The 27,801-nt window shown below is 53.3% G+C and overlaps 1 protein-coding gene across 2 annotated transcripts in view; it reads left to right on the forward strand.

The window, feature by feature from the left end:
- The first annotated feature begins 2,910 nt into the window (after window positions 1-2,910).
- The window catches only part of MGAT5B (alpha-1,6-mannosylglycoprotein 6-beta-N-acetylglucosaminyltransferase B), a 63,807-nt gene continuing 38,916 nt past the window's right edge, over window positions 2,911-27,801 (forward strand). For both annotated transcript variants that reach the window (XM_066381311.1, XM_066381312.1), the window contains exons 1-3: window positions 2,911-3,497; window positions 7,320-7,432; window positions 14,436-14,583. In XM_066381311.1, coding sequence (XP_066237408.1) covers window positions 3,430-3,497; window positions 7,320-7,432; window positions 14,436-14,583 — 329 coding nt within the window. In that variant the 5' untranslated portion in view covers window positions 2,911-3,429. The remainder of the gene's footprint in view (window positions 3,498-7,319; window positions 7,433-14,435; window positions 14,584-27,801) is intronic.

Raw genomic sequence — 27,801 nt, forward strand, 5'->3', positions numbered from 1 at the left:
TTGTATGTTATCTACTTCCTCCAAAACCCTTCTCTGGGAGCCTGCCTCTCCCCTCCTCTTTGGACAGAGGGCCTATACTGCCCAGCCAGGGCTTCCTGCTGGCTCTGGGCTTCTCCTGACCCCTTCGGCTGGGCCAGCAGGTCCATCCAAAGGGCAGAGGAGACAGCCAGCAAATGCCACATCCAGATGGCCCTGGGCTGCTGCAGTCTGAATTCCGAATCCCCCACTCTATGAAGCCTGTGATTCTGTTTATAGCCTCAAAAGAGAAAAGAAAGGAATAGGAGAGGGTTTGAAATATTGGATGACCTGACTCGTCAATCCTCGAATGTGTTCTCCAGCAGAAGTGACCCCCATGACTCCTGCTCCCCGTTTTCCTCTCCCTTGTTTAGGGTCACTCTGCTTCCTTGTCAGAAAGCAATGGATGTTCATCTAGGACAGTGGGTGGGTCTCCACTCTGGCCGTTTATGTTGACATAAACTGTGACAGTAAAAAGCAAATGTGCCCAGGCCTCTCCTTAGTTACCAAGTGAAGGTAAAGACTCTGCTTTGTTACATTCTGCAGGTGGTTCGTGTGAGCCTGGGCTGAGGACCACTAGCCTGGAGGGTAGGGTGCTGGCTTGGGTTCACCAGAACTAGATTCTGAGACAATGATTTGGGCGCAGTAGTTTATTTGGGAGGTGACCCCAGGCACATGGCCAGAGGAGGGGAATGAGTCAGGGAAGGGAAGGAAGCCAGCCAGCCGGCGGTGTGCCACAGAGCTAGCATGGTACACATCTGAGTATCCTACCTGAGGAGGATGGGTATTTATTCATTCCTTGAGGGCTGCTTCTAGGCCTTTAACTCCTTGGCCCTTCTGTCTTGCCCCTGCGTGTTTGAGCACATTCCTGCAGCCAGGAACACAAGCCTCAGGCATTGTTCCATGTGTGCTCAGTCATTAGCCTTGGGCATGTAGAGATGAATGCCCAGGGAGCAGGGCAGGCACCCACAGCGTCTGCTGCAGGTAGACAAAAGACAAACCACCACCACCATGCTGCAAGGGCTCAGGTGCAGGCAATAGACAATTGACCTGCATTGCTAGGCTCAGCTCTCCTAATGGCTCTGTGAGGCGGGCTAGAACTAGCCTGATTTACAGCCATGGAAACAGAATCTTAGAGAGATTCTGTACCCACATGGTTGCATGACACAGGATGCACAAATTTTCTCCTAATACCTACAGCACAGTGGAGAGTGAGCAGGTGTGCTGAGCTCTGCCGCAGACAGAGGCTGACTAAAGGAAGTGGACCAGAGAGCAAGAAGCTCAGAAAGTGGCTTCACTGCCCTAGACCTCCCCCGCACAGCCTGAGCCTGTGCTCCCCGTGCTCACCTCAAATCCCATACCCAAGGCTGCAAGCCCAGAGGGAATGGGGAGGCCCCTCTCTCTCTGAATCCTGGATCTGGCAAAGGGAAGGCTGCCTCCCGAGGAAGCCACACTGGACATGGCCATGCCTTCGGGGAGACCCGTTTTCTCCTCTCCTCTTTGGTCTAAAATGCCAACCATACAGTGTAAATGTGACCCCCTGAGCTTGCATGAGAGACACACACATTTGGAAGGGCCATCTCATCCCTTAGGGTAGATGTGGCTTTTGCCTTGACATCCAGAGACTAAATTACAGCATGGCAGATGCAGGCACCCAAGCATGGGGTATGATTTAGAGCCCGGCAGACACCCCTGTCCTCTGATAGCTCCTTGGCCAGCCTGCTGCGATGCTCAATTTTCCCGCTACCACACATCAGTCTTCTGCACAAAGGCATGGTCAGCGTGTCCTTGTTCAATGCAAATTTGTTACCTCACTAGAGTAACACATTAGTCTACCAGCACCAATTCATCCTTGGTTTTCGCACTTGCAGAGAGCAAGGTGATGAGATCATGGAACATGGGACAGGTAAATTTTGATGAAGAATGAGCAGGAAAAGCAGGAGCATGAGTCACTACTAGTGAGAAATGGTTCAGAAGAGGGCTTGGGAGGTGGGCTAGACCTGCAGCAAAGGGGGTGGGGGTGGGGGTGGGGGTGGGGACAGGGCAAAAGCCAGGTAGACAAGAACAAAAAGGCTTTCTCCTCTCCTAAGCCAGGCTGTAGAATCATTGTCTGGGATGGAAAGGCCCTCAGGGTTATCCATGTCATGTTGCACAGGGCCTGAGGCCCCCTGTGCATGGGTGGGTACATAAATGTTTTATAGAGTTGAAGGGGCCTCGGAGAACTTCTGGTCACTCTCATTTCATAGTGGAGAAACCGAGGTGGAGGAGTCACCAGTCATCCACTGGTTATTGGAGGAGCTGAGTCTAGAACTCAGGCCCACACAGAGTGCCCCCGTTTCTGGGCTCAGTCAAGAACCAGCGGGGCACAGGCCAAGTCTGAGCGTAGATCATTAAGCAAAGGGGAACCGCGGCAGCCTCTGACCAGAGAGAGTCGGAGGATAGGTGAAGGTTGCAAAGCGAAATCAGAGAGGGTGTGCAGGGGCTGGTGCAGGGCACAGGGGAACCAGAGGCAGAGGCCAGAGGCTGGAGGGAGGGCCCTGGCACCGAGCAAAAGCGGGGGTCTCTTCTCAGCGTTGACCTCCTCGGTGCTCTACAGGAGCCCAAGCAGATCCTGGCTCTCAGCGCTGGTAGCGCCCACGATGCTTCTGAAGACGGGGCCCGGTGAAGTTGCACAGCTGGAGGGAGGCACAGTGAACCCCGCCCGCCAGGCCCCAGAGCCCCACCCCGGGCACAGAGGGTGCGCTTCTGGGCCTCTGCCACGAGGTGGCACCGACGGGCCGAGAAATCGCGGCCGCGGCTCCTGAGCCGCCCCAGCCGCGGCTCGCCGCCTCCTCTGAGGAAACAATGCGGCGCCTCCCCGCGTAGCGCGACGCGGCGCGGGCCGGACGCTGGACACCCGTGCGATCGCGCGGCAGGGCGGGCGCAGGGCGCCCTCGCCGAGAGCCATGGGCGCTGCGCGGCGCGGGGTCCGGGAGCGACGCGGGCCGGAGGCGCTGGCGGCCGGGCCGCGGGCCCGGGCCGCCTCTAGTCGGCACTGAGGGCGCGGGCCTGGGGATGAGGGCGCCCGCGGTGGGGAGCCCGTTTGCACGCAGCGGCGCCGTCCCGCCCAGCGAGCGAGCCGGAGCAGGCAGACCCGCGGCCGGCGGTCTGGGGGCGCGCCGCCTTCCGGCCCCCAAAATGTGAGGCGGGGAGGGCGGAAACGCAGAGACGGCCCGGCCGGGAGCCCTCGCCGCCCGCCGACAGCCGCGTCGCTCCCCTTCCTCAGTCCGCCGAAGCCGGAATAGCTAAGCCGCCGACCCCCGCTCCCCTCGCTGAGCTTGGACCTAGTTTCCGATAGTAGCGGGTTCGCGGCCCCGACGCGGCGGGACAGGGCCCGGCCTCGCCTGAGGCTCCTCGCCCAGGCAAGTTTGAACAATGATCACGGTCAACCCCGATGGGAAGATAATGGTCAGAAGATGCCTGGTCACCCTGAGACCTTTTCGGTAAAGTTCTCTCCCGGTTGGCGCGGGGAGGTCTTTTTCCTCGAGGGGGCGCGGGTTAGGGGTGCGCGAGGTAGGTCCCTGCGAGGGTGCATGCCCAGTGGCCGAGGGGACGGCCGGTGAGGCTCGGGAAACATGGAACCAGGGGTTCGCGTTCGTGTGGGGCGGGGTCTGTAGTTCCGGAACGTGTCCCGAGTTGGTCCAGTTTGGAGAGGACTCCGGGTGCAAAGGTGGGAATGGGGGCAGGAAGCACCCATGTTATGGCCCTGGGCTCGGGAAGCTGCCCAGCCAGGGCGCCCCTTATCAGCGCTTCTAGGTCCTGCCCCTCTTCGCGGACGGCTCCACCTGTTAGCGGCGTCGCACCTCGAGGGCCGGTCTAGCCCTGGGTCGGCCCGCCCACCCTCTCCTGTGCCACCCCTTCCCTACTCCTTTTCTTTGAACACTCCTCTTCTCGCAGCGGGATGCGGGCTGTCTCCAACGGGAGTGTCCCGAGATTGAGGAAAGGACCCCCTCTGCTGGGGATTCACCCCTGATGGCGGGCGGGGGCGTTGCGGGGTGGAAGGGTGGCGGAAGCCGGGAACGTGCCAAGCGCATGGAGGCAGGATGCAAGCGAAGACCGATCCCCCACCCCAATCTCAGGCAGCCAAGACCGGGGAGAGCTGGGGCCGTGCGGGGGCCCTCGGGCTTTGCTGGTTCACCCGAGAGGCCTCCAGATCCGGGCAGGGTTGGGCAGCTCCCTCCTTTCCCAAGAGCCCGTGGAGTCCGGCCTGCGGTTGGAGGAGGTGCCAGGCGAAGGGAGCCCCGCGGGGTCCGAGCGCCTCCTCACCCGGGAAGTGGGGGACAGAGGGTGCAGAGGGAGTGTTGGAGGATAGGGTGGGGGCTGCACTCCGGATGCGGCCACAGGTGAGGGTCCAGTAGCTTTTAGGAGCCCACGAGGGCATGAACTGGACTGGCGGGGCTTGGACTGTGGGAGGGGCCGACTTTGAGCCCCTCCCCTCGAGGCCCCTGACCGGATCTCCCCTTCGCCCTGCCCAGCTGGTGTCCCTCCCTTCTCCTGACTTGGAGAACACGGCGCACCAGGCCTGTTGTGCGGGCCTGGGGAGACAGCCTCTCTGACAGCAGGAGTCATGCTGTACCACACCGTCTGGAGGATGCGGGAGGACCTTAGGGCTGGGGACTCGGAGGGCAGGACCCTGAGCTGGTGAATGGGAGGGATTCAAGAGCCCTGACATAAGGTTCCCAGGGGAAGCGAGCATCTTTGGAAGGGGTCTTGTTCCTCCAGGAAATCCTCTATCTCTAGCTGACCAGTAGGTTGGGAGGGTCCTTACCCTGTCTCATCCGCCCTATGTCCCACCTGCCCCTATGTCCCACCTGCCGTCCAGGCTGCAGGAAGCCCAGCCGCTTACATTTCCGAGTGCAATTTGACTGTAGGGGTGGGGTAGGAGTGGCGGGGACTCCAGCACCATGGACAGCGCCTCTTGTTCTTTCCCCCCCCCCCCCACCCCCATCCCTCTGGGGTCCTGCCCTGGGTCTTTCAGGCTCTGGGGTTGCATAGGTTCCCCTCCCCCAGCCCCCTGCGTTATGTATCTTCACCTCAGGGTCTCCCTAGACCAGAGACTCACAGCCTGAAAGTGGAGTCTTTGTGTCCCATTCAGACCAGGGGGACAGCCCTCCAACCATATCATCCTTTCTTGTAATTCTCAAGGGCAAGCTGGAATGGCCCCTTGTGGGCGTCTGGTAAAGAGAGTGCAAACAAGGTATGTTGGAAACTTCAGCTCCTGGGCTAAAGGCTTAGATACACTTTCACAGCAGGTCTTTGGACCCCACAGCGGAGTGGAGGTTCCCATCTCTAAGTACAACCCCATAGCTGGGGAAGGGAGTGGGGGAAGGGAAGGATGAGAAGGTTGAGGGGTCCATCCTTGTCCTCAGGCTGGGAGGACGAGCAGCTGATTTCCCCAGGACCCTCCTGGGTGTACAACCACCTCCTCTCACAACAGTCCTGAGACCAGCCTGACTGCATCTTGGGGATCCCAGGGCCTGAGCCCCACTCTGGGCTTGGTGGGATTCTGTGAGAGGTCCGTGGGGGGTGTGTGAGGGAGCAGTGTCTCTGTGCCATCCTGCCTGCCTTCCTTGTCATCTCCTGGAGGAAGCTTTCAGTCCTCTCTCTGTTTTGGGCTCTATCCCAGCCCTCCCTTCAATCTCTAACAGCTTCCTTTAAATATGGGTTGGGAATTTTGTTGCGCTTTTATTTTCTTCCGCAATTATGTAGTGGTCCCCAACCTTTTTTGGGCCACGGACCAGTTTAATGTCAGAAAATATTTTCACGGACCGGCTTTTAGGGTGGGACGGATAAATGTATCACGTGACCGAGACAAGTGTCAAGAGTGAGTCTTAGACGGATGGAACAGAGGGAATCTGGTCATTTTTAAAAAATAAAACATTGTTCAGACTTAAATATAAATAAAACGGAAATAATGTAAGTTATTTATTCTTTCTCTGCGGACCGGTACCAAATGGCCCACAGACCGGTACTGGTCTGCGGCCCAGGGGTTGGGGACCACTGCTTTAATGGACCAAATCTTAATTAAATACTGCTCTGCCAGTTTCAAATAATGAAGATTAAAATGCATAAAGCACGTCTTTTCTGGAGAGACAGACACATGTGGGGTTTGTGGATGGGGTGGGGTGAGAGGTCTGGAGGTCCCTGGTGTGACTTGGGCTCCCCGTGGTAAGCCTGGCTCCATGCAAGATGGAGCCCCTCACTCTGACTTGTGAGGGGGGAGGGATCCCCTTTCATCACGGTAGCTCATCAAGTTCTCCGATTGATTTAAAGTCCCAGAACAGCTGCTACCTCTGCCCACCCCAGGGCTATGCCAGGGAGCTCGGTTCTCCTGTTTGGGGCCCAGGATCTAGTAATAGAAGCAGCAGGAATCTGTGGCTGGGGACTTGAGGGTGGGTTCCCTATTGTCCGCCTGGGACTACTTTAGTACCTGGCACCTGGTAAATAAGCAGTGCCTCTGTGTTGAAGCAATGAACAGCAGTCATATTTTGGCCAGCTCTCCAGAGCACCGTGACAGCACACACCCGTAAAACCCCCACAAACAGGTGTTGACTCTGACCAGTCCATGGCACTGGTGGACAATCTTCCGTATGCCTGCCTGGTGAAGATATGGGTTGGGGAGAGTTTGGGCACTGAAGGCGGCCACAGGGCCCTACACTTCTAGATCTTACTGTCTGGTAGTGAACCCCTTGAACATGATAAGGAGGTGTCCAAGCACACCCATGACTGCTGCAGCAAGGCCTGTGTGCACAGGTGCTGGGCAGACCCGGATGACTGATGGGATCCACGTGGGTGTCGTTTTACTCTCTGGCTGGAATCGAGTCATGCTGATTCTGTACTAACTGGTTCTCAAATTCTGGCATGTGCCAGGATCACCTGGAGAGCCCGTGAAAACAGTGCTTGTCCCTGCCCCAAAGTGTCTGATTCAGTAACCTGTGTGGAGTCAAGAATTTACGCTTCCAGCATTTCCGAAGTGATGCTGCTGCTGCTGGTCTGGGGATTAGGAGAGCTCTGCCAGTGAGGCTGGAACCTCACGCCCACGTGTGCAGCCTTGTCCCTTGTGATCTTGTCGCAGTTTGTGGCCAGTTTCTTGTCATGGAGCGGTCTGTCTTCTGTGCTGATGGAAGACCTGGCTTAGTCCCTGATCCTTCATTCTCCTGTCCATGCTCCCACCCACCCCTTGTTCACTCAGTTGTGTCCCAGCCCTCACTGGGTAGGCATGTGTGTCACTGACTGCCCCTGACCCACCCTGTCGCTCTTTGCAGGCTTTTTGTCCTGGGCATCGGTTTCTTCTCACTCTGCTTCCTGATGACATCTCTGGGAGGCCAGTTCTCGTCCCGGCGTCCAGGGGACTCCCCTTTCACCATCCGCACAGAAGGTATCTCTCTGGAGAAAGGGGAGTTAGAAGTGGTGCAGGCAGGTGTCTTTGGGCAGGGGAGGGAGGGCTTTGATCCGGGCACCGCAGACAGCTTTCTGGGGCCTTGTTCCAGGCACCGGCCCCCTCATCAGTGGATGTGTGAGTGGAGAGGGGCCTTGGCGTGGGCTGCATGACCTTGCCTGCGGCTTTGACTTTGGTCCTGGTCATGATCATCAGGATCCCTCCCTCTAGGCTGGGGAAGGGTCTTTGAGCCATCAGAAAATGCTGCCTGAGTTGCTTCTTTAGTGGAGGGGGGGGGGTCCTGAATATGAAACTGGTCTCTTAAATTCATGCACTCTCTGTCTTTGGTCCAGGCTGTGGCCACAGCAGGGTGCAGAGGGCAGCCCTATCTGTGGGCTGATGTGCCTTATCTCTGGGCTCTTGGGACACAGCCTGGATCTTTGCAGTTTTTTATGTACATGGTACTTGCAAGGGCATGGAATGGAGGTTCAGAGCATGGGCTTTGGGAACCAGATGGCCCTGGTTTGTACCCTGGCTCACCATGTACCAGCTGTGTACTGTTGGCCAAGTCACCTACAGGGAAGGAAGTAATAATCATCTTCAGGGGTTGGGTTGGATGAGCTCACATGGCATGGGGGTGTGATGGGGTGATGACCTGGGCACCCTCCTCCTTTATCCAGCTCAGTGTGTCACAGAGGGGAACATAGGGCAGTGGGGAAACTGAGGCAAATGGGGTTTCTGGAACTGTCCAGGAGCTGGCTCTGTGGGCTTTCCCTGCCCTTCTGGGAAGTCTCTTTTTGAAGTCCACCCTCTTGAACCCTGTGGGTTCCACTGACTGGCTCCCTGCTCCAGATGATGACAACTACACCCTCTAGTTATAGTAGAATGGTTGTCATCCAGCGGGGTGCTCCGAGGGATACTTACTATGCCATCTGTGTCTCATTATTAGAGTCATTCCTGTGTTTCACATACACTTCTTTAAACTTGCAAGGGCTCCCAGAAGGAGCTTCACATTTATTAGTCATTCAAGCCTGAGTGTAAGTTAATTTATTCCCTGTCTGTCTTGCAGAGACCGTGTGGGCTCTGAGCCTCTGTTTTCTCATCTGATAAATGGGGATGATTGTGTCTGCGTCATGGGGAGGTATTCAGAGAACATGTACACAGGGCCCAGCATCTGGCAACTAGGATAAGCACATTCATATTTACTGGAGGTGTCAAGTGTGAGATAGGGATGTTGCAAGAAAGGGAAAGGGAAAGGGGCCAAGGTGGTGCCGGAATTTCTACATAGGAGAAACCTGAGGATGGAGGTTGGAGGAGCAGTTGGGCCTGTTGTGAAGGTGCTGTGGAGGGAAGCTTGGTGGGGGAACTGGAGGTCATGTGGGTAGGGGGTGTAGGGAGTGATGCTCTAGCTCCCTGGGTAACATCCCTGGGGAGGGGTGTGTCTGTCTGGGTGGGCTGCTATAAGGAGCTTGAGGAAACTGGGCCTCCAGAAGGGTCAGGGATCCAAGAGATGGAAGTCCGAGAACCAGAGAGAAGGGTGTCAGGTTTCTCTTCAGCTCTCAGAGGGGTGAGGAGTGGCCCCTTGGCAGGGGTGGGCCCAGTGGCCCAGAGTACCAGGGCCATGTGGGAGCCCTGCTGAGCACTGCACTCTGCACTTCTGCCTGCTAGATGGGGTAGGAGCCCAACTCCAACCTAGATGTGTGTCTTAGGGGTGGACAGAACCGTAGAGGGGAGAGGACTTGGCCAACATCATGCGGTTAGAGCAGAGGCATTTGTGTGTGTGAACTTTCCACTAGAGTATAACATGCACAGACAAAACACGTCCATGCAACCAGTGACCCAGATCAAGAAACAAAATGTGATCAGCCCCCAAAACTGCCCTCGTGCCTCCTCCCTCTCTCCAGTTCCCTAAGAGCACCGGGATCCTGACTCTAGCAGGATCAAGCGCAGAGGAGTTTTGCCTATCTTTGGGCGTTATGAGGACGGAACTATTCAGCATGTGTCCTTTGTGGGTGTCACGTCTGTGAGCCTTGTTGTCTCAGGTGTGTGGTTGGCATGGTTTTCACCGCCGTGTGGCATTCCATGCTAAGAACACACCACGGGGTAGTTACCCTTTCTACTGTTGGGGGGCTTTCGGTGGTTTCCAGGTTGGAGCTTTTGTGAATAGTGCTGTTCTGAGCATTCTAGTACAGTGTCTGGTGGACACGTGGGCGTTTCTGATGGGACGCCTAGGAGTGGAGTTGATGGGTCTCCTGTTTAAAGCTAAATGCCTAGAATATGGAACTAAAAGTCCCAAAGGAGGTTGTGGACAAGGAGAAGGGCCTCTGAGAACCCAGGAGAATTGACCCTGATTTGCTTCATATCCCATTTCTTACTGACTTCCAATTTCTTTCATGCCCTTGAATTAATCTGATTTTTTTGGAGAGACCCAAAGCGGAGACTTGGAAGAGCCCCAAGTTTATCTTGGGGGTTTAAAATCCTGATCCTTCAAGTGCCACCCCACACCCTGTCTGAGCAGCTCACAAACCTAAGAGGTGCCAGTGATTCTGCCTAGGGGCTGTTCCAAGGGCCTGGGGAGGAATTCCGAGGTCATGGGTAGGATTGGGTTTGTTCTCTGCAGTCCCAGGGAAGAATCAGGAGCTGGGAACCCACATTTCAGGGGAAAAAATCCTTGCACTGGTCAACAAAACCATCTGAGCACAGATGGAGAAACACTCCTGCCCTTCCTGTCAAGCCCGAGGGAAGTGTGGTCCCACAAAGACATGGCTGGGGAAGGAAAGGCTTTCTCTGAAAGGAGAGTAGACCCTCCCACAGCTGGTATGGACTATGGCCTCCCCAGGTTCCCCTCCGGGCTGGTATACTTTGTGTTCAAGTTCTCTAGTCTGGGGATAAAATGTGACAGGCACCTCATTGCATATTCTGCTCACTCATCTTAAGATTCAGGGAGAAGGAGGCCGAAGGGAGAAGTATAACTCGGAGGAGGTCTAACCTAATTCTCTCTTGCTGCAGCTGGGCCTGGCTTGGGCCCAGGGGGAGGATTTTTTGTGTGTGCTCCCTTCCCACCCCAGTCCCTCCTCTCTGCCTCCTGCCTCCACTGCCCTCTCTTGTCCTGAGGAGGTCCTTGCTCCCCCCAATGACAGGGGTTGTGACAGTGTGTCTGAGGCTTCCTTTCCAGAGCATGAGTGGCTGTTCCTGGCTCCCTGTTTTGTCTTGAAGTAGAGGTCCAAGGCTGTCTCTGGCGGGTGAGAGGGTGGACGGGGACGGGTCTGCATGCTGGAGGTCCTTGCTTTACCTGCATGTGTCTGCCCCAGGTTTCTGCATGGCCTGACCTTGTCAGACTGCCTGGGCTCTGGCCAGGACTTAAACCTGGGCAATACTTGCTCTGTAGCTGTCTCTGGCCCTGGATCTCGGTACCACAGGGTCTGGGCACTTCCTCTTAGTCAGTTCTTCTGTCCTCCGCTGCCCAGACCCTGGAGCTCCTGTGGCCTCAGCTGGTTTCTGAGGTGGCCACATACAGGGACGGGTGTGCTCACATCTCCAGCTGTACGATGTCAAGAGCAGGGAGGTCTGTCTTATCTGCTCAGGTGGGGGCTCCTTCCATTTCCAGATGCAGTGGGAAAGGATGGGGGTGGGGACAAGAAAGGAGGACAAGGGAGGATGGGAGAGATCGAGAAACAGAGCGCATGTCTGAGGAGGGGACGAAGCCTCGGCAGGCAATAAAACACCCGTCTGTAAATGTGAGGAGCCATTTGTATCTTTTGTCCCAGCTCTCTTTATTTATATGGAAATATGGAGGGAACATGTGTGAGTTCTAGATGTGTCACTGGGGCCTCACATTAAATATGTTTCAATTTAGCTGATGCCAAGAGTGGGGAGGTGACTCCTGTCAAGCCAGGAGCTGGCTCTGCTGACAGTCCCAGGGCAAGTGGTGGTACCCTGGGAGCACATCACGTGGGGAGGGTAGCCAGACTGGGTGTGTAAGCCAGCTTCCCTCCCAGGGACCCAAACCCTGCCCTGTGCAGGTCTCAGAAGCTTCTGGAGTCTGCAGTCTGCAGACAATGGGCATGGCCTCTGGACTCCCGCAGCTAGGGAGGTGTCTGTGGCCTTGGTCCAGTCTGATGAGGCTGCCTTGCAGATCTATCTGCAAACAGGAGCTCTGTTTCCTTAGGTCACCCATAAGCCCTCAGTCTTCTGGAGTCACTCATTCTGTTGACAGTTTAAAGAACTGACTTAATTCCTCCTATGAAGGGCAATGCAGAATCCCAAATGTCTCCAAGGACTCTCAGGGGCTTGTTTCCCTGGTCACCTCTTTCTCAAATCTCCTGCTTCTGTTGAATTATCCTGCCTCCCCTGCCCCCCACTCTGACCTGGTGGGGAGGGCACCCTGTTCAGCCTTAGTGCCCCCTCTCCCATGCAGAGGTGGAGGTAATGGGATGGGGGCTTGGCTCCTTGCTCAGCACAGCAAAAGGATGATGATTCCCCCTTGTGCCCTTGCCTTTCAGAGCCCTCCCTACTCTGTCATCGTGCAGAAGAAGCCACCCCTCCTGTTAGCCCCTCTGGCCGTCCTGCCACCTGTCCCTGTGCCTTGTTCTCTCTGCTTGTCTCTCAGGCTGAGCCAGGAACTCCAGTCTTCCCGCTTGTATGCGCAGTCATTTAGCTTTCTCTTTGTCTCACTGCTCTGGGCAGCTAGACTCTGCTGTGGCCCACCCAGGGCTTCAGCAAAACAAAGCAGAGCTCTCTCCTTACGAGGATCCTGCCAGTTTCTCCAGGAATAATACTGACCTTTCCCATCACCCTCATCTCTACAGGCAAGTAGGGGAAAACACCGGCCTGCAGAGACTCAGGGCTTAGTTAATCCACCACCCCCTTTTTACAGGAGGGGAAACTGAGGCCCAGAGAAGGAAAGTGACGTGCCCATCCATTTAATGGCCGTTTTCTCCAACACCAACCTTACCCTGTGTCGGTCTGTGTGTGTGTATGAGTGTGTGTGAGTGAGTGTGGGCCTCTTTCTCTTCCTGTTCCTCTGCTGTCCTGCCTGCCCTTGGCCCCTCCTTTCCTCTCTCCCTCCCCATTCACTCCCATTATTTCTTTGGAGCTGGAACCCTGGCTCTTTAAGGAGACTGCAGCTCCTCCCTGCTCCAGATTTGGTGCCCAGCTGGCACTGCCATGACATGTGAGTGAGCCTCCCTGGCTCCCAGTGGCCTCCCTTCTGACCGCAGGTGGGTTCAGCTGACAGGGGAACCCAGCCAGAAGGTGACTTGGTGTGAGAAGTGGTGACATCCACTGGGCTGGGCCCAGACCTAGGGGATATGGGAGACAAGCAAAGCAGAAATGTCATAAGCAGCCCTTCTCAGCTCAATCCCAGCCTTGAAGCAGAGAAGACCAGTCCTCTCATGCTCTCACAGCTCCTTGTTTCTGCCTCTTGTTCCCAGTGGCCTGCCATGCTCTCTCTTGCCCCCTCCTAGCACTGTAACATTGAGTTGCAGTTGGATCTAGTATTGTTGCCTTTTTGGGGATGCTGAGCTGGAGAGTGTTACAATGACCTTTAACACCCCGTGGCCATATGGGTGTGTATGTGTGGCAGAAGCAGGTGAGGGCCCAAGTGTCCCACCCAGCCCCTCTGAGCCTACTGGGCCCGGACTCTTTCATGAGCAGAGACTTGGTACTCACACCTCTTGGCCCTTAGGATTCCCATGTCTGGGGGCTGCCCTGTGGTTCTTTGTCTGGGGGCTTTCCTGCTTCCGCAGAAAAGTACCAGAGCAGGTACTGGAGCAGCCCTGGAGCAGTGGCGGGTGAGAGATGGTGTGTACATACCCCTGCTCCCTTGCCTGCGGGGTCAAGTCTACGTCGGGTCCTACACCTGCTCGTTTAACTAGTGTCGCGATACCCTTTCTGGGTGTCTCCCCAGCCCTGTGTCACTTCCTTACTCCCCAGCCAGGGCTTCCTTCATCACTCAAATAAATGAACTTTGTTTTGGGATCTGCTTCCAAGGAACCCGACCAAAGCAACCCTGCCCCTCCCCGGAACCCCAGAAGCATTGGGTGTCCTCTGACTCAGCTCACGTGTTTTGAGTGACTCAGAGCCTGTCCCTTGGAGTCCAGAGAGAACCAAGTTGGGAGTAGTGCCCGGAACTGAGCACCTATGGACTGTTTGGATGGGCTGTTTAAAACAAGATTTTATGAAAGAGGCGTGTGTAGTTATAATGACAGGGAATGAATAGAAAGGAAATGGCTGAGAATCTCTGGCTGGTTAACGGGATCTTAGCTGAAGCACCTTGTTTTCATTTCATTTTATTCTTCACAAGGTCTCCGGCCTTTGGGAACCCAATATTAGTTTGAGAATCAGGACAAATTCACAATGGTTTTCTCCAGTGAGGCCTAGGGAAGAGGGTGGGGGAGGGATGTGGTCCAGCCTGAGACTTAGCAGAGCAGGATCCTAAACCCCTCGAACAGGGGCTCACAACCTCTCCTGTGCATCTGAGCCATGTGGGACACAAGCAAAGGGCAGGGTCCTGGGCCCCTTGTCTTAGAGATTCGAATTGACAGATATAGACCAGGGCCCGAGAATCCCGATTTTAAGTCTGGCCGGAGGTTCAGGTGTGGGGTGAATGGTTGACAATTTAGAAACCCTGATCCAGAAGTTCTGTCTGGAGCTTGGTAGAGGGGGCTCTGAGGTACCTGTCCCACTACTGGGCCTTCTCTGTCATCTCACAGACCTGAGGTTATGTCTAAAGCTTGATTTTGTAAGCAACCAAACGGAGGCCCAGAGAGGTTGAAAAATTATACCAGTGCCACACAGCTGGTAGGGAGTGGGGTTGGCTCACTGCTCTCTGGATTCCTGTCCTGCAGGTGAGGGATAGGACAGGCTCCCTTTCCTGACCCCGACTCTTCCTGGGAAGATGGGAGTGGGGCTGGGGTCTGAGCCACTCTGGCCTGGAGACTGGCCTCAGGTAGCCTCTAGGCTGCTCGTGCCTTGCCTGACTGTGACCGCGCTCTGCCCACAGTGATGGGTGGGCTGGAGTCCCGAGGTGTCCTCCGCAAGATGAGTGACCTGTTGGAGCTGATGGTGAAACGCATGGACACGCTGGCCAGACTGGAGAACAGCAGCGCGCTGCACCGGGCTGCTGGTCGTGGGCACTTTGCCCTGGACAGGTGAGGGGGACACGGAGTAGAGGAGGGCTGGTACCCCAGGTGTGCAGCTTCAACATCACTCCTAGCACTCAGCAGGCGGTGCATTGGTCATCCTCTTTTTTGTTATCCTGGAGAAAACTTGAAGGATACAGGGAGCCACACAGCATACAAACCAGAGCACCTGTTTACCTCTCCAGATTCAATAGCAATTAACCTGTGTCACTCTGGTGGCCTGTCTTTCTTTTTTTCATTTTAAATAAAACATCACAGAGGAAAGCTTAAGGGTCCTTTAAGTGCCTCCCCCAGAGACAAGTGCTTTCCTGAATTTGGCGTAAATTCATTCTGAGTACTTTTACACCTGCATGTTCTACACCGACACGTCCGTTCTGAATGCACGGTGTGTGGTCCTTACAGATCTTCTGTAGGTGGCACCCCACCCACTTCTTTTCACTCCATGTGGTGATTTGGAGCTTTGTCTGTTTTGAGGGGCATGTCCACATGGACTGTGACAGCCCTCTGTCCCCCACCAATGGACCTGTGCTCTCTTTACCCAAAGGGATTGTTGGGTTTATTCATTTTGATTGTTCCCTTGCTGAGGCTGGAATGTGCACTGACTCCTGAGAGTTTGTGGTACTGTACTACGTACCTCAGCAGTGTCCCGATGACCCAGGTAGTATACATCCACATTGTCTGTTGTCAGTATGTGCATGGGCTCCAGACTCCAGGGAAGGAAGTCAGGGTGTCTAATTGGGAGTCCTGGCCCTTCCCACCCTGATGCAGCTTTTGGGGCTTGGGCCCCACTATCCCAGCAACATGAGCTGCACCTGACTTTTTAGATCCTGGAATCTTTTTTTATCTTTTTGTATTTTTCTGAAGTGAGAAGCTGGGAGGCAGAGAGATAGACTCCGCATGCACCTGACCAGGATCCACCCAGCATGCCCAATAGGGTGCGATGCTCGGCCCATCTGGGATGTTGCTCTGTTGCAACTGGAACCATTCTAGGGCCATGGAGCCATCCTTAGCACTCAGGCTACTTTGCTCCAATGGAGCCTTGGCTGCAGGAGAGGAAGAGAGAGAGAGAAAGGAGAGGAGGAGGGTGGAGAAGCACCTTTCCTGTGTGTCCTGACTGGGAATTGAATCCAGGACATCCACATGCTGGACTGATGCTCTACCATTGAGCCAACTGACCAGGGCTAGGTCCTGTCATCTTTTAAGAGGTAGAGTTGCTTGGTGTGTTCTAACTGTGGAAGAATTAGTTGGAAATCCACACTTTGACACAGTTTGGAAAAAGCTGTACCTCAGCCAGTGTGATTTGCTAAAAGTGTTCTGTGAAAAAATATGTTTGAAATCCACACTATGAGGCAATTTACAGAAAAGCTGTATCTCAGCCAGTGTGTGTGGTATACAAGCCAAAGCTCCAGGCCTTTCCGAAGAAAGAGGCGGGCACTCCACATTGGAAGGTGGCAGGGTTAGGAGACAAAGGAACCTATGAGGCTTGTCTTGGGTGGCCAGACAAGTGGGTCTTAGAAGTCTATGGAGAGGCCTCAAGTGGCCACAATCTTAGAAGTCTATGGAGAGGCCTTAACTGGTATAAGTCATGTGACACTGTCCAGATGGTCTCAACAACGGATGGCTCTCAAGGCTGCATCCTGGAAACAGCTCCCACTGTGGGAATAGTGGGATGAACATATATTCCAAGGGCAGGGGAGGGGAGAGGAGCCCAGGCCCAGCTCTCAGGTCAACAGTGGTTATGCCCTCTTGATGACCTCCAACAAGGAGGAAACGGAGGCACAGAGGAGTTCAGGGCCTTGCTCAAGGTTGCACAGCTGTGAAGGATCTCAGCCTGGGTCTGGGTCCAGGCTGTCTGTCTCCAGAGCCCATTTTTCTGACCACGGTGCCCCTGATGGCCGTTCACTAACCGTGCAGCTCATGTAGGTTAGTTATTAATCCTTTAGCAAGACTTTTCATATCAATCAATTCACAACTCTGGAAGAAAACCCATTGTTAGACCTTTGCTCTGATTTTTTTGGTTTGGAAAATGTAGACACTAAAATTACAGTCCTGGAGTCTGGATTAAACATGTTATGGGAATTGAAAGTGCAGCACAGTGCTTGGCTCCTGGAGGGAGCTCTTTGCCCACAGGAAGTCAGACGTCTGGGTGGGCTTTCTAGCCATGTGCTGGGTTCCCATTAGATACTGTCTCACCATCCAGGGTCTGGGAATCTGATCAAATAAACTAAAGAGATCCACTCATGAGATATGTATTGGACCTACTAAGTGCTGCTACAGGTGCTGGGGACTCAGTGATGTCAGTTGTCCTCATTCCTGTGGGGGAGCCTGGCAGCAACTGAGGAAAAGAAATAAATGAGATAATGTCATATGTCGATTCATGCTCTGAAGGATTGGGGGTAGGTGACAGGGAAAGGGCTATTCAGACAGGGTGGTCTGGGAAAGCCCTTTTGAATTGGTGATATTTGAGCTCAATTCTGAAGGATGGTAAGGAACCAGTCACAAGAGGAGCTGGGAGTAGAAAATTTGAGGTAGGGAGAGCAGGAAGAACAAAGGCCCTGGGGTAGGTACAAGGTTGATATGTTGGAGGTAAAGGACAGAAGCAAACTGGTGAGGGATGGGAGAGTCAACAAGGCAGGTGGTGTAGGGCTTTGGCAGCTATGGTAAAGATCATTGGGACACTATTCTGAGAGCTGTGGGAGGTTGTTGGAGGGCTTTAAATCAGGGAGTGATGGGATATGGCTTCTTTTTTTTTAAAGGTTACTGACTATTGTGTGAAGAATGGATTGAGGGAGGCAAGAAGGGAAGCAGAAGGGCCAGTGGCAGAGAGTCAGGGAGATGGCGGCATGGGCATTGGGCTCCCCTGGAGTTCCCTCTTAGGCATGAGACCGTTTTCCTCTCCATGAACAGAGGTTAATCTTCTCTGATGCTGTCTTTGTCCCTTGTGATCTAGCCTCTTGCCCCCTCTTTCATTCTTTCCAGTTTCCTCTCTGCCCCCAGCTGTGTGGCTGCCATTCTGGGCTGCTGATCCAGCCTTTGTCCACAGATCTCTTCATTGGGGCAAGGGCAGAGGACCCAGCTGGCTCTCTGCTGAGTGTCCTGCTGTGGGTCAGGTGTACCTGGGCTCCAGGTGCTATTGCCAGCGCATTCACTGTGTCTCTTGATTTCTTCTATTTCTGCCCTGCCCTGCCTTCCCCTCCCCTGCCCTGCCCTCATCCCCTCAGGGGGGAGCTCACACCACCTCCCAGCTCCATCCCAAGAAATAGCAACAATCCATCATGGCCAACAGAGCCTATCGAGCCCCAAAGGGAGAGCCAGACATGCCAGAAACAGTGCTGCTTCTGGTTCGAGAGACAGAAGCTGTGGGTATGTCCTGGGCTGGCAGGAGGCTCTTGCTCACCCTCCCCAGGTTGTTGCTGTGCTGCCTTAGGGGCCCTGAGCATCTCAATCCCAGGGTGCTGGCTGCTGTTGGTGCAGAGTCGTGAACACGGTCACACCCTTGACCAGAGGTGGCTATAACGGCAGGCGCACTGGGCTCGTGCCCTGAGCCCTGACTTCTGAAGGGCCCCACAAAATCCCAACTTTACACTTTTTTCTAATGACACCAAGTTTGGTTTCATATGTACAATTTTAACATAAATAGTACATAATATATTTTATTTATTTAAAAATATGGTTAACATGTATTTTTATTTTCTCCCTATTTTTTTAAGGGGCCCAATATTTTCTTCTGTGCCCGGGCCTCAACCTACCTTAATCCGCCTCTGCCCTTGTCCTGGTCATTTCGTCCTGGGGGTCTGTCCTAGGGAAAGAGTCTTAGCTTTGGAAATAGTTCTTTGGCACTGTGGTCCTTGTGTCCTTTTTTATAGTGTTAGAAAGATGGAATGACAATTTCAGTTCCCGCTAGTGAGGGATCCGTTAGACAGGGCACCTCTGCCAGTGGGCTTGGGTCGCTACGGAGAGTACATTGACGAGGAAATGCGGTCATCGTGATGGAAAGGGAAAATGTGAAAAGAGAAGTTATGTAATTATAAATAGAGTTGAATTACACAGCATGTAAAACTCAGTAACAATAAAATACTGCGGAGAAGAGCGGAAAGGAGATACATCAAAATTCTTGTCTATAGGTAATGAGAGGAGGGTTTTTTCCTCCTAAGAAATTTGTTTTAAAAAAGAACTTTATTTAAAACTGAAAAATGCTTCTAGATGTCCCCAGCTGTCTCTGTGCTGTCAGAGTCGCCTGGCCTGAAGGGTAGCTTCCCTGGGGGGGGGGGGGCGGGCTGTCTGCCTGTGAGTGTATATGTGTGTAGGTGGCAGGGCAGGGGGACACTTTGCCTGTTAAGACAACTTTGGGCTCAATTTTAAAAGACACGCCTCATTTCTCTCAGAGCCTGTACTGGTCCCAGCTCCGGGATTTGCTCCTCACAGGACAGCCTTGTGGTGAAGGGAGTGTGCCTGGCTCCAGCGCTAGAGGGAGACCAGGCTGACGGGGAGGGATGGTGGCTAGGCGAGGTCAGTCCTCCAGGGTGGAAACCTATCAAACGTAACAATAAATGTGAATGGGTTAAACTTTCCTAACAAAGATACACGGAGTCTCAATATTCAGTTATATGCCATGTGTAAGACAGGCCTAAAACCAAATGACACAGAAACTGCCCATAAAAGGAAAGGAAAATGTGTCTGGAAAACACCAATGCAAAGGAGGTTAGGGTGGCAGTGTTTATATCACAGAACGCAGAATTTGAGGCAAAAGAACACTGAACACAATGAAGAATATGGGGAAAATTTCAACATCACTAATTATAAACATTCCACTTTTAAGAAACAAACTTATCAAGTTGGCAAATATGTTTTAATTCTAAGACTTTTATCATTGAAGGTACAACCTAATAGACACATCTGCTTCTACATTACTATTAAGAAGACAACAGGAAGAGGGTCAATATAGTACAGATACCCATGATAGGATGAAATGTAACCATCAACATCATAGTTAAAAAACTATTTAGCCTGACCAGGCGGTGGCGCAGTGGATAGAGCATCGGACTGGGATGCAGAGGACCCAGGTTCGAGACCCCAAGGTCGCCAGCTTGAGCGTGGGCTCATCTGGTTTGAGTAAAGCTCACCAGCTTGGACCCAAGGTCACTGGCTCCAGCAAGGGGTTACTCGGTCTGCTGAAGGCCCACGGTCAAGGCACATATGAGAAAGCAATCAATGAACAACTAAGGTGTCGCAACAAAAAACTGATGATTGATGCTTCTCATCTCTTTCCGTTCCTGTCTGTCTGTCCCTATCTATCCCTCTCTCTGACTCTCTCTCTCTATATATATATATATATAAAAAAATTTAATGAATGGCAGTGTGCTTAGCATATGATCTAAGTACAAGAGGCACAATACAAAGCATATGCAGTAAGATCTCAACATGTCTTAAATAAATACACAATGGGATGTTAAAAACATCCTCCAGGAGAAAGCTGGGCCCTGGCATGGGGTTGGGAATGGGTGTTCTGTTACCCCCAGCCTGTTTTCAACACCTGGTTTTGCCCCATTAATGGCACTGATCCCTTTTCCAAGTGATGAAATCGCACACAACCCAACTTTAGCTCTGTTCCTATCAATATTGGGACAACATTTATCATCTACCTACCTACCTAGCTATCATAAATATGTGTGTCTGTATGTGTGTATGTGTACTTCTTGGTGTAGGAGAGAGATGTCGCTTCTGCTTTTGCTTGGGGAGGAGCTGGTAGATCCCCTGTCCTCTGTTTGGAGCCCCCCACACACATTGGGGGCTCTGGATGGGTGTGAAGAGGGGCTGAGAGAGGAGCAATAAAACCACAGGGAAGGCTGGACCCTCGGGTGGTGGTGGTTCCCGTGTCCTGTGTGGAGTGTGTGAGAGGGAGGCAGACACAGAGGACACATGTCCCACCTGTGAGGATTCGTTTATGGCTGTATTGCTGTGTCTCTCGATACATGTGTCTGCAGGCACCTGTGTGCAGGTGTCTCTGTTTTTAAAGGAAAGTGCTCAGTTTCATAATAAAATAACAACTCCCAGCAAGTATGCTGGCCAGCTGTGTCGAAATTGATACCCGGTTAATCGAATGCAACCCTCATAAATCATGGGAGGACCTTGAAATTAAACCTCCTTCCCCAGGTGTTCTAGAGAGCTCTTCCGGGGGCCAGAAGAACGCAGACTGGAATTGGTGATTGCCTCGAGGGGCTGGAAGGATGGGCTGGAGCCTTAGAGGACCTCTTGTAGCCACTGTTGGGAGAGAAGTGGCCATTGGCCACTGGCAGGAGCCCAAGTTCCCTGCTCAGTCCTGGCCCATGGCTCTTGGCCCTGGGTTGGGAGCAGAGTACTCTGTGGCTAGAGTTCAGCCTGTGGTGTTGGCTGCCTCTTTGGGGGGGCCCTGGGGCAGCGCCAAGATGCTGGCTACACCAGGTCAGCTTTGGGGGCCAACTGGCTGTCCAGGAGGCTGCTTGTGCCTGAGCAGAGGGGCTGGTGGTATGGGCGTGAAGTGAGGGATGCTCGGGCAGGAGAACTTCAAATACCATGGATACTTAGAACACCCCAGGGTGGCCCCCGGGGTTGGGAGTGGCTGACCAGGACCTGGCTTGTCCTTCTTCTTTTACTTTGCCAGTAAGAAGTGATGGTTATGGTGGAATTTCTGGCACTTAGTAAGTGTGAAGAAACACTCAGGCCCAGGTCTCGCATGCTGAGGACATTTACTACTTTGAGATGGCGTGGGACAGAGTAAGGGCTGGCACAGTGGGAGGTTGGTTTTACCTGCGCCTGGCCATTTCCCCTCCTAAAAGTAAGGGGCGGGGCCAGGACCTCTAGCTCAGAGGTCCTGGGAGTTGGGAGTGCTCTCCCCTGACCCTGAACAGGTTCTCCAGGCTACAGTGCCCCCAGGAGGGCAGTATGAAGGGTTTGGGCACACTGAGGGGTTGGCTCCACCAGGCAGGGCAGGTGAGAGCTCCCCAGGGAGCACCTGTTAGCCCTTGTCCCGTGGGCCAGGGCCACGGTGGCCCCCTTAGGAGGTGACAGCAGATCCCAGGCCGTTGCTTTCCCCCTCACACCCTGCCCAGCACTGTTGGCAGACCCTTGTGTCTCAGTCTGATTTGAGCTGCTGTGGGCACCTTTATGGAAGAGAGGGGATCCTGTCCAGGTCTGTAATTCCCGGATGAAGGAACTTTGCTCAGGCAGGGAGAGGACTAGCCTAGGTCATGGAGCCAGAGGGGACCAAGCCCGGCCGTACTGAGAGTTGGAGCAACCTCATGACTGTGAGGGGTGGGGGGTAGAAAGGTCCCATGATTTCTCGTGGGTCCCTGACTAGCTGGGAGGGATGGTGGGACCCAGGCTGGGTCCCTGACTAGCTGGGAGGGATGGTGGGACCCCAGGCTGGCGTCAACCCTGCTGACCCTACGAACTTCCTGCTAATGCAGCTGGCTCGACTGTTCTGCCCCGGCCCGGCACATATAGCTTACAGGCTGGGCCAGAGACCCTCAGTGACCTTTAGCTGGTGGGGCCTGTAGGAACCCCCTGCTTGGCTCAGGAATAATTTCCTGCTACAGGGTTAAGTGCAAAGGCCTGGGCCAGACTTGCTTCAGCTAGGAACCAGGCCCACACAGTCCTGGGCCTGCAGGAGGACGTCATGGGACTGGTCTCTTGGTCAACCTCCCAGCAGTGGCCAAAATCCTCTCCTTAGCCTCAGACCCATCTAAACCTGCGGGTCAGCAGTTTTGGGCGACTCACCACTTTCAGATGTGGTCCATTTCGTGTGGGGCATATCTAATTGGGGGCTTCATCCTATCCACAATGGGTGAGACCTAACTTGGAGTGCCTACTGCAAGTGATAGCAATAACAGGTACCATACACGTGCTGAGCTCTGCAGGTGAGGCTAAGTGCTTTAGACCAGTGGTCCCCAACCTTTTTTGGGGCCACGGACCAGTTTAATGTCAGAAAATATTTTCACAGATTGGCCTTTAGAGTGGGACGGATAAATGTATCACGTGACCGAGACAAGCGTCAAGAGTGAGTTTTAGACGGATGTAACAGAGGGAATCTGGTCATTTTAAAAAAATAAAACATCGTTAAGACTTAAATATAAATAAAACGGAAATAATGTAAGTTATTTATTCTTTCTCTGCAGACCGGTACCAAGTGGCCCACAGACCGGTACCGGTACCGGTCTGTGGCCCGGGGGTTGCGGTCCACTGGGTTAGATCATTGATCCCTCAAAGCAGCTGTGTGGGCCTGCCTGTGACTCTCCTGCATGTCTTGGTGCCCAGAGCAGAGCCTGGCGCCAAGCAGGCACGTATCAGTGGGACTTCTGGGGCATCTTTTCTGAGACCCTCGCCTGCCCCTTCCCCCACTCCCGGGGTCTTCATTCACGCTGCCCTCCCAGAAGCCCACCAGTTCAGGCTCATCTGTGTTAACCACCTTCTGCTTTTCAAACACACGTTCCAGAGATAAAAAGGGAAAGAAATGAAGGAAGGCCGCAAGTAGGAAGAGTGAAGGGCTCTCAGTCATTTGTGCTAGTGGAAGGGAGACGAGGGAGCATGGCGGTGGGGCAAGGTAGAGGGCATCGTCCCCATCGTCCCAGGTCTGGGCAGACAGAATTCCAGGTTTGTACCCTGGTAACAAGCTCTACAGGGTTAGGGTGGATGTTGCCAGGGAAACTTGTGTCAGAACTTTTTCTGCCTTTATTACCTGCCAGGAGGGTGTTGGCTGTTATCCCAGGAGAAACAGTAGTGAGGGTCCACCCTCATGTTGTCACTTTGTAGACTGGGGAGGGCCTGTGGTCTTTTTTTTTTTTTGACAGAGACAGAGAAAGAGTCAGAGAGAGGGACAGATAAGGACAGACAGACAGGAAGGGAGAAATGAGAAGCATCAACTCTTTGTTGCGACACCTTAGTTTTTTATTGATTGCTTTCTCATGTGTGCCTTGATGGATTGAAGGTTACAACAGAGCGAGTGACCCCTTGCTCAAGCCAGCGACCTTGCGCTTCAAGCCAATGACTTTTGGGCTCAAGCTAGTGACTATTGGATCATGTCTATGATACCACGCTCAAGCCAGTGACCCTGTGCTCAAGCTGGTAAGCCCGTGCTCAAGCTGGCAACCTCAGGGTTTCTTTTTTTTTTTTTTAACTTTTTTTTTTAACTTTTTTTTAAATTATTTTATTTATTCATTTTTAGAGAGGAGAGAGAGACAGAGAGGAGAGAGAGACAGAGAGAGAAAGGGGGAGGAGCTGGAAGCATCAACTCCCATATGTGCCTTGACCAGGCAAGCCCAGGGTTTTGAACCGGCGACCTCAGCATTTCCAGGTCGACGCTTTATCCACTGTGCCACCACAGGTCAGGCCAAAAATTTTTATTTTTTTATTTATTCATTTTAGAGAGGACAGAGAGAGAGAGAGAGAGACAGGGGGGAGGAGCTGGAAGCATCAACTCCCATATGTGCCTTGACCAGGCAAGCCCAGGGTTTCAAACCGGCGACCTCAGCATTTCCAAGTCGACGCTTTATCCACTGCGCCACCACGGTCAGGCTAAATTTTAAATTTTTATTTTATTTATTCATTTTAGAAAGGAGAGAAGGGGGGAGAGAGAGGAGAAAGACAGAGAGAGAAGGGGGGAGGAGCAGGAAGCATCAACTTCCATATGTGCCTTGACCAAGCAAGCCCAGGGTTTTGAACCGGCGACCTCAGCATTTCCAGGTCGACGCTTTATCCACTGTGCCACCACAGGTCAGGCAAATAACTTCTTTTTTTTTAATTTTTTATTTATTTATTTATTCATTTTAGAAAGGAGAGAGAGGGAGAGAGAGAGAGAGGAGAGAGACAGAGAGAGAAGGGGGGGAGGAGCAGGAAGCATCAACTCCCATATGTGCCTTGACCAGGCAAGCCCAGGGTTTTGAACCGGCAACCTCAGCATTTCCAGGTCGACGCTTTACCCACTGCACCACCACAGGTCAGGCGGCAACCTCAGGGTTTCAAACCTGGGTCCTGGCCCTGGCCGGTTGGCTCAGTGGTAGAGCATCAGCCTGGCATGCAGGAGTCCCAGGTTCGATTCCCAGCCAGGGCACACAGGAGAAGCACCCATCTGCTTCTCTACCCCTCCCCCTCTCCTTCCTCTCTGTCTCTCTCTTCCCCTCCTGCAGCCAAGCCTCCATTGGAGCAAAGTTGGCCCGGGCGCTGAGGATGGCTCTGTGGCCTCTGCCTCAGGTGCTAGAATGGCTCTGGTTGCAACAGAGCGATGCCCCAGATGGGCAGAGCATTGCCCCCTGGTGGGCGTGCCGGGTGGATCCTGGTCAGGTGCATGCGGGAGTCTGACTACCTCTCCGTTTCCAACTTCGGAAAAATACACACACACACACACACACACACACACACACACACACACACACACACACACACACACAAACCCCTGGGTCCTCTGCGTCCCAGTCTAACGCTCTATCCACTGCGCCACTGCCTGGTTAGGCTGTGGTCTTTTGCTCATCATGGCCTTGGTCCTGATGTCCTGTCCCTTGCCCAGCTGTAGGCATAGTCCCCTTCCAGTTGCACTGCCTCACAACCTGCTTATGGGCACCACCTGCTCAGGATGGAGGGGATAGGCACTGGGTTTTCCTGATGCAGTCCAGCTATGTCCCAGGAGAGCCTTTTCTGATTGGTTGAGCCCAGTGTTCCATCTGGGGCTCCAAGCTGCATCTCATTCCAAAGACACAGGACTGGGTCTTTGTATGGGCTGTAAACTCTGCATGCGTGTCTAGAGGGGTCTGTCTGGGAGGCAGGAGGACAGGGATTCCGCCTGTTGCTTGGCCTTCCCCAGGAGCAGCTTCTGACATCCACCCTTCTGCGCTGCAGCAGCCGTTTCAGCAGGAGCCAGGCTGCCTGGCTGGACGTGTGACCCTGAGCAAGTAACTCAGCCTGGCTGTGCCTTGGTCTCCTCCTCTGTACAATGGAGCCATTAAAAGGAATCATGATGTCAGGAGAATAAAAAGATGGTGCATATAAAGAGCTTGGCAAGGAAGTGCCCCCCCATGTGGCTGTTTTATTATCATTATCATTCGCAGAATGTCTTTTCCCTGCTTTCCTCTCAAGTCTGGGAAAGCCCTGCCTCCCCAGCTGCACCAGGACTTCAGGGGCCCTCCCTCTAGAAAATTTTTTAAACTGTATTTGTTTTGTGCCTGACCAGGCGGGGCGGTGGCGCAGTGGATAGAGTGTCGGACTGGGATGCGGGGGACCCAGGTTCGAGACCCCGAGGTCACCAGCTTGAGCACGGGCTCATCTGGTTTGAGCAAAGCTCACCAGCTTGGACCCAACGAGCAAGGGGTCACTCACTCTGCTGTAGCCCCACAGTCAAGGCACGTATGAGAAAGCAATCAATGAACAACTAAGGTGTTGCAACAAAAAACTAATGATTGATGCTTCTCATCTCTCTCCATTCCTGTCTATCTGTCCCTATCTATCCCTCTCTCTGACTCTCTCTCTGTCCCTGAAAAAAACAAAACAAAACTGTATTCGTTTCCTCAGCCGCTCTTACAAAGCACCCCACTCTAAGGAGTTGAAACAACAGGGACATACCGTTCCATAGTCTAGAGACCAGAAGTTTGAGGTAGGGTGTCGAGAGGGTGGTGGCAGGACCATGCTCCCTTTGAAGGCTTTTGGGAAAGATCTGTTCCAGGCCCTTCTGGCTGCTGGTAGTTGCTTGGCTCATGACAGCATAACTCCAGTCTTCCCTGGCCTTCTCTCTGTGTGATTGTTCGGATCCAGATCCCCCCATTTATAAGAACACCAGTCATATTGGAAACGGGGCTCATCCTACTTCAGTGTGACCTCACTGTAACTTCGCTATTTCTGAAATGGCCCTGTTTTCAAATAAGGTCACATATGAAGGTACTGGGGGTTAGGACTGAAACGTACAAATTGGTGGGAGGCAGGGGCGGTACAATTTAACCAGCAGCAAAATTATATCATTTTATGACTGTGTTGGTAGAAAGACAAATAGATCAATATTACATTTATTTTATCTATTTATATTTTGGTCAAAACTGGCTTTTCCTAGATGAATCAAATCCTTTTTTTTTCTTTTTTAAAAAAAATATTTTATTGATTTTGGAGAGAGGAAGGGAAAGTGAGAGAGAGACAGGAACATCAATCTGTTCCTGTATGTGCCCTGACTGGGGATCGAACCAGCAGTCTCTGTGCTTTGGGATAGTGTTCTAACCAACCGAGCTATCTGACCAGGGCACATCTTTGTTTTTTCCCAAGCAACAGTGATATGTTCAATGGTTTACATAAGTATTTATTTTTATGTCTCTGACTAAATTCTTACAGAAACTCTGTCAAAAGCTTGCTGCCTGGCAGCCACATGAGGATGCCTGAGCGTCCCAGCCTTTGCTTTGGTCTGAAAGGGCTGGGCCCTGTCCTCAGTGTATTTGCTGAGGGCCATACCCCTCCCCCCTGCACTGCTTCTCACCACTGGGATGGCTCCAGCAACTTTGTCCTGGTTCCTTTGAAAAGTGGCTTCCAACTGCTTCTGCCAATAGAGGGCAGTGCTGGGAGACTGGAGGGCAGACAGAGGGACGGAGCCAAGTGTTCTGCCTCCCTTGGGGCTCCATGCTGCCTCCCTGGCAGGGCCGGTCTGCCCTGTGCCTCCGTGCCCACCGTGTCCCAACTGTGCCCATGGGAGCTCACTCCCTCGGCAGTCTGGGCTCTCGGACTCGGCTGACACCACCTCCTCCCTTTTGGTCACTGCTCCAGTGTGCTCAGTCCGCTCTCCAGCACTTTGACGTTAGGCCCCATTTTCATTTCCTCTGGACCTTACTTATATGAGGAAAGAAAGCTCCATCAGGGGCCTTGGTAAGGTCTGGGGCTCCGGTGGACATGCTGTCCTCTCCATGGAGAGCCAGCGTGGGCCTTTCTGAGTGCAAGCAGGCACCCCCGTCCCCTGGCTCATAGCAAGTGTGCCAGTGAAACCCAGCGTTCCGAGATTCAGATACAGCAGAAGAATGATCTCATCTTGAGCAATGCTGTCTCCTCACCCTCTGGCTAATAGGTCATGTAAAACAGTTCTTTGACCTACGATATTCCCCTGACTTTTTAAAGGAATTAAGACATTTTCATGGCTCCCCAAAAGCCCATGGGCCCTGGCACAGCACCTCCTAGGCCTGATGCAGAAGTCAGCCCTACCGCCACCTTGACCCCATGGCGACAGCCCCTCAG

This window comes from Saccopteryx leptura, chromosome 4, assembly GCF_036850995.1.
Source record: "Saccopteryx leptura isolate mSacLep1 chromosome 4, mSacLep1_pri_phased_curated, whole genome shotgun sequence".
NCBI lineage: Eukaryota > Metazoa > Chordata > Mammalia > Chiroptera > Emballonuridae > Saccopteryx > Saccopteryx leptura.